Here is a 7,621-nt window from a genome sequence, read left to right on the forward strand (position 1 = left end):
TTACTGTAATTTTGCCCTCGTTTAAGTTACTCCAAGTCAAGTGTCTTACCATCAGATATGCCTGGCTATTAACTGGGTAAGAACGCTTCACAGTACAGCTGTGTAAACGATAGAAGAGAAAGCTAAAATATATTTATGGAACAAGGTCAGTTATGGAAAAGATGGTACGGAAAGAGATCAAAACTAGTAAGAGGGAAATTTGAGAGCATTAGACCGAATACTTTTCGTCTCCTTCGTTTCAGAGTTATTCAAATTTTGATTCTAAAGAGGATAAGAATGAACTTGAAAACTTGATTTCGTGTTGGGACAGTCAGCAGTAAGAGAGGCGTTTAGTTATTTTACAAGGAAGTCAAAATTAAAGAGACTTTGAACACCAGTCCTCAATTATATATATATATATATATATATATATATATATATATATATATATATATATATATATATATATATATATATATATATATATATATATATATATATATATATATATATATATATATATATATATATATATATATATATATATATATATATATATATATATATATATATATATATATATATATATATATATATATATATATATATACATATATATATATATATATATATATATATATATATATATATATATATATATATATATATATAGAGAGAGAGAGAGAGAGAGAGAGAGAGAGAGAGAGAGAGAGAGAGAGAGAGAGAGAATATATACATATATATATAGTGTGTGTGTGCGTGTGTGTGTGTGTGTGTGTGTGTGTGTATGTGTGTTTGAGCGTTTGTCTGTTAATTGAACAAGAAAGTCTAAAACATCCCCGTGCGAACATTTTGTATGGAAATATGCATTGCGAAGATAACAATATCCATTTTTGTAGCTTTAATATGCAGTTACACACGACAGATTATTTATTAGGTTCACTTTCCTTTCCATCAGTACCTTTTACACTGATGCATAAAGCTTGTTTTGAAAACTGGGACGTAATGCTTATAATTCCCTGACCAAAACCGTACCCGTGTGATTTCCCCGACAGGAACAAGCCCGCACTTTTCGATTCCAATAGGCTCATCCTACGCGATGGTAATTGTTCACTCAACACACTAAACCCATTTATCGGCAATCCAGTTAGCCCGTTGCCCGCGATCAATGTTGCCTTTTCCGATGTCAATCCGCAAAACCATGTTATTGGGATCTGATCATACAACGCTATGGCAATTCAAACGACCCGCTCAATGGCCCTCCAAATTGCATATTACAATAACAGTAACCCTCTGTATGGCAACACAAACAGTACTTCTGAGGCTCGAAACGATACAAAGCAACAACAACAAACTTCAGACACGAGTAGGCTTAATCAACGATTTTGGCCTGAGGGGAAACATTCTCGGATGGCTGTAGGCTCCCTGCGCCACGTCCATAATGAATTTAGGACGGATGCGAGGGAAAACTAAATGATACCGCACTTGTCTGAATTACTACAGAAAGAAATACACGCGTTACGTTCGGACAAAGCGGCTTAACTTTCATGAATTTCATAGACGCCACATGAAACGTACATCTTTTACGGAAAGAATGGTTAATCTCTCTCTCTCTCTCTCTCTCTCTCTCTCTCTCTCTCTCTCTCTCTCTCTCTCCTGTTTACTCACACGCCGTATAAACACAAGTGATCCTAAAATGACTTAACGGAGCGGGGCTTGGAACAAGGCGTCTCTGTTCCCCCGATGAACCATTTCCTGTTCGGGGCGCTTCGGCTCTTAAAGAATATTTTTCCTGGTATAATGGTATTCGGGTTTTAAATGTCAATAGACAACTCTGAAGTTGGTGATTCATTGGAAAAACGTGGTGCTTGCGTAATTATTTTGTAATTATAAAACAAAATAAATTATGCTTCATGCGATGCTGAACGATTCACACACACACACACACACACACACACACACACACATATATATATATATATATATATATATATATATATATATATATATATATATATATATATATATATATATATATATATATATACAGTGTATTGGTATCTGATGAAGAAGACTGGAATCTAAACCATCCCGTCTTATCGGAACCTAAGACGAGTAGTATGAATACACACACACACACACACACACACACACACGCGCATATATATATATATATATATATATATATATATATATATATATATATATATATATATATATATATATATATATATATATATATATAAATATATACATACATATATATACATATACATATATATATATATATATATATATGTATATATATATATATATATATATATATATATATATATATATATATATATATATATATATATATGTGTGTGTGTGTGTGTGTGTGTGTGTGTGTGTGTGTGTGTGTGTGTGTGTGTGTATTCATACTACTGTCTTAGGTTCCGATAAGACGGGATGGTTTAGATTCCAGTCTTCTTCATCAGATACCAGTGCACTGTATATATATATATATATATATATATATATATATATATATATATATATATATATATATATATATATATATATATATATATATATATATATATACTGTGTGTGTCTGTGTGTGTGTGTATGTAAACAAAGAATGTGACCATTTGGCAAGGTAACTGGTAGCCCTCTGTCACCAGCTCTCTCAAAAAATTATTCATGGACTTTTTTATAAATATTTCATTCCTATGATTATTCAAAAACCTGTGCCATGGTTTTAGTATGAAGAGAATATTTTGGCTATTTTATATTTAAATACGTATATATAAATAGCTTCTTTGATAAAATAAATGAACAAGTCCTGTGAATCATATTTACGTGCATATAAAAAAAATCGTTGCTTGGCCTTTACCCATTGTCAACAGACGGGAACAATTTCGTCTGTTAACAATTTGTAAAAGCCAAGCAACAATTCTTTATAAATCTAGTACATGTACATTATTTTTCTGGACATCATAGCAATATAAAAAGTCTATTCGCTGCCAGGCCAGAATTCCTTGATAACGATCTACAGACCACTAGAGAGACAGGTAGGAGTTGTTTTATCCACCTCATAATTTAGATACCTGTGTTGCAATAAAGCTGTAAAATTATTTTAAAATAAAAGTAACAGGAAACCAGAAGTACTTAAGAACACCATTTGTTTGTCTTATTTCATATTTTTTTTTATCCATCAAATCTGTGTTGAAAGTATTCAATGTATGTATAATTTTTTTCATTTGATAATACTAAATTCATGTATATGAGAACCTGTCCTCACCAGAATAATAATATTCTTTATAAAATCCTATGTATCGACTGTGAGATTTATTTTCTTTGGGCCAGACATGTAAGGAATTAAATATCAGAATAATTAAACATAAATATTCAGTTGGAAGTAGCCAAAAGAATAATGGTTTTTTATACACTGGAGTGAAAAATCACATGTAACTGATTGATCCCAAGGCAATATTTAAGAAAATGTAAGAACAGAGCTAGCCAAAACCTGAGAGTTTGTATTAATACAAGTAAAAAAAGAAAATACTCTCAGTTCTATGTACTTTTGGCTCATTCCAGTGCACGAGGTTCGAAGGGGATTTAAAAGAGAAATTGAAGATCAGCAATTCTTGTTTACCTTTGTGCCCCCATGGCTTATCCAGTAACTTATGATAATCCTACTATCCATTTTAGGGACGGCGAGTCATCGTTTTTCTCAAATATCTTTCAAACTAATTATTTGATCGAAATGGTACTTTGACACAGTGTACAAAGACACCCCTAGCTAATTTTTGATAACATACAGCATTGTTAAATGGTGATAGTTAAGGCGTTTACTCTTGACTTGTACAAGCAAAGTCGCATGAGTCAGCAGGACTATGCTACGCAATCGAACGTCCGCTATCCCCCATAGACAGGAAAGGGGGGCCAGGGATGGGGAGACTAGGAAAGTGGGTTGAGGGAGGGATGAGGAGGGGAAGGGAGAAGGAGGGACGGGATGGGGATAAACGACGTTCGAATACATAGTTTGGCGATGCCTGGCAACACCATGTAAGTCAAGAGTAAACGCTTTAACTAATACCATTTGACAATACACTAGATTGCCAAAAAATTTGGCGGAAGGTGTCTTGTACACTGTGTCAAAGTACCATTCCGATCAAATAATTAGTTTGAAAGATATTTGAGAAAAACGATGACTCGCGGTCACTTGAACGGATATTAGATGGCTCTTCTTCTACTGGAGAACTATCCCAAAAGTAATAACCACTGTAAGTATTAAAATGGCTACATAACCCCTTTTATGTTATTTTTGTTGTCTGTAAAACCGAGCCTATTTTTCATTTCTTACTTTCATTGCATGTAGTTTGCCAGAAAAGGCCTTAGAGTAAAGGCAAAAGGTGTTGCACTTTGTTGTTTCAATTTGCTCTTCGGCAGCCCGTAACAATTTTTTTCCTCCGTGTGTGTGTGCGTGTGTGTATGTTTGTAATGATATTCAGAACATATGTAAAAAAAACATAACACCAAACCACTACTCTCGTACTACATCTGACCCATGATGATGTGACGCCTGTAGACTAAATCAAATAAAACTTTACTCTTTAACCTACGTCTAACCTTTATTTGAATCGTAAATAGCATAAATTTTTTACCATAAGGATAAACTTCAGAATATGAAATGTTGTAACAATTGAAAGACCAGCATACCTAGAAGATATGATAGTGTTTATTAAATAAAGAATGAAACTAAATATTTTATATTTGCTCTCTCAATACAAAAATTCGAGTACCAGTTTTTAAAGTGTCCAAAATATATATAAATGGGAATAATTTCAAAATATTTTTTGATAACACAAAATATATATATATATATATATATATATATATATATATATATATATATATATATATATATATATATATAAATAAGGGGTCCAATGATTTCTTTGAATAATACCTTATTAAGCTACTTAACTGGAAGCAGGTCTGGAAACTTGTCATCAAAGTCTGAACATTAATCTGTTACTAATGATAATTCATGAGGGGTAATGATTGCCTTAAAAACATCATAATTAGGGGCTATTATTTTTGGTCACAAGACTTTTAGTTATGTCATCATCACTTATGCTTTCCTTTTGTTATGGTTCTCAGGTAAGAATTAGAGCTTAGTATCACTTCAGCTTATCATACGTAGATTTTGAAACTTTTTGGTACATCGGTGGCATTATTATTAAAATTTTCCTTAAATCACTTGATTAAACTGACTTTTAAGTGTACAATGCTGGTTCGAGTAGGCTAGAAATCATATGGAATTTACTATTGCCTGTTGAATAAGAGGTCAAATATTCATACAACACACACACACGCACACACACACACACACACACACACACACACACACACACACACACACACACACACACACACACACACACACATATATATATATATATATATATATATATATATATATATATATATATATATATATATATATATATATATATATATATATATATATATATATATATATATATATATATATATATATATATATATATATATATATATATATATATATATATATATATATATATATATATATATTTATATATATATATATATATATATATATATATATATATATATATATGTATATATATATGTATATATATATGTGTGTGTGTGTATGTATGTATGTATTATATACATATTTATGTAGTATATATATATTTATATATATATATATATATATATATATATATATATATATATCTCTGTTTTTATGTAACACCAACATAACTAATAACGTGTTTTGATAATTCTTCCCCTTTGCATACAAAATAACCAATGCACGCATTAACTTTTGCACGTAACGAGATCCAGCACATATTAAATGTCCGCTCAGATGATTTCTTTCCTTGTAACCCCTCCCCCACCCACCACCCACTCTTAACCTCCCTGCTATCTGTCTTTGATCGTTTTAACAAACAGAACATACATTTTCTCAGCGCGTGCTGTGAGCAAGGAGGTCATTAGTAGCCAGCGGGTCACCTCTGGAAAGCGATTTCACTGAATATCCGATTATGATCGGCCGGGATCTCGTCGTGTGACGAAACCCGGCCGGAATGAAAAGTTGTCAACCCTTTTCAAATACTGACCTTCACGGCGCCGCGGTCAAGCTCCTTACTTCGCTTTTACGGGAAAGTTGTGTGATTTATGAATATCCCCTCGCATCAGCAGCGCCATGCTTTTTTTTCTTGCAGTTTAGACGTCACTTCAGAGCTCCTCGGTTGTAAAGCCAACGGCCGTTTGATGCCAAGCACAATTTATGACGGAATTACTATTGTAAAATCCCATATTAACGAATCAAATATGATGACCATTCCGAAATTTTAACACTGGCATTTTGCGTTAACATGAAACTCGTTTTAGGCGTATCAAGCCAAGTGAATTTAATTTCAACTTACGTGCAGAGGGCATTGTTAATCAGCTAATGCGCTATCCAAAATGTCGTCGTCGTTAATACCACCGTAAACCGTCCAAACTAACCATTGCACTGAGGACTAAGTGGTCGTTCGTGAAGGAACGAGGAATAGAGGATACCGAAGCCTTGTTCGACTTCGACTTCATCTCTCTCCTGTGTAAACATTGACACTCCGAGTTACCATTTACGGTTTTCCGGTAACCTTAATTTATTCCTAATTTATTGGGCTTTTACGCTCAAACATCGCGTTAAACGAGTCCCCTCAACTGTCACGAAAGAAGAATATCGCTGAAAAACGAAATGAAGCTTCAGATTTATTCTCGTGAGTCACCTCCTTGCCCGTAACCTCCCCACCCCCACCACAACCCTTCCTCCCTCCGTAACCTTCCTCCCTCCATCCAATCATTTCTCTCTCTCTCTCTCTCTCTCTCTCTCTCTCTCTCTCTCTCTCTCTCTCTCTCTCTCTCATTTCGTCGAACACATAACACGAAAACCATTCTCCACTTGACATATTTGCAATCATACCTCGGAGCATATAAACTAATCAGAGGCTTAAAATAGAATTTCGCTTTGCTTTGAAGAAATATTGGAACCGTGAATTAGAACACGCAACAGGTGGTCTATATTACTAAGAGCAGAGAGCAAAGCAAGGATGCCAGATATGTTCTGACGGGATAAGACCTTTTGGCCACTTGCCCTGATAACCGATTAGAAAAAAAAAAGAAAAAAGAAAACATGCATCCTCTTGCACATCTCTTCACACAGATTCCTCACCGATTTCAACTTCTCTCTTGTTCTGCTACACCGACTTGGATTGCTGTCGACTTATGCTCAGGCACTCTACAATCTCTGAGAATTGTTGTGAAATGTTATTTCAGAGATACAGGAAGCCATTTCCTTCAAAACATTAGGAAGAAAATCATTTTGAAAAGCAATACGCTTCTGTACCCAAAAAATGTTTCATCGGCTTTTACTTCGCAATATAAAGGAGTCTGTTATTATTTTTTTATTTTATTTTAGTTACTCTTCCTAGGCAGATTTTCATTATGTCTGCTCTTTTTTTTTCGGTATGATCCTATTTATTTTCCATTATCTTTTATACTGTGACCCATAGGAGGTAATTTTAGAAGATCCTTACTTAATTCTTATGACAAA

General features: G+C 33.4%; 1 protein-coding gene across 1 annotated transcript in view; it reads right to left on the reverse strand.

The window, feature by feature from the left end:
- Positions 1–6,747, reverse strand: part of LOC136849565 (uncharacterized) — a 25,910-nt gene extending 19,163 nt beyond the window's left edge. Inside the window, exon 1 of the mRNA XM_067122901.1 lies at positions 6,450–6,747. Coding sequence (XP_066979002.1) covers positions 6,450–6,462 — 13 coding nt within the window. The 5' untranslated portion in view covers positions 6,463–6,747. The remainder of the gene's footprint in view (positions 1–6,449) is intronic.
- Positions 6,748–7,621: the final 874 nt, after the last annotated feature.

The sequence above is a fragment of the Macrobrachium rosenbergii genome, chromosome 2 (assembly GCF_040412425.1).
Source record: "Macrobrachium rosenbergii isolate ZJJX-2024 chromosome 2, ASM4041242v1, whole genome shotgun sequence".
Lineage (NCBI taxonomy): Eukaryota > Metazoa > Arthropoda > Malacostraca > Decapoda > Palaemonidae > Macrobrachium > Macrobrachium rosenbergii.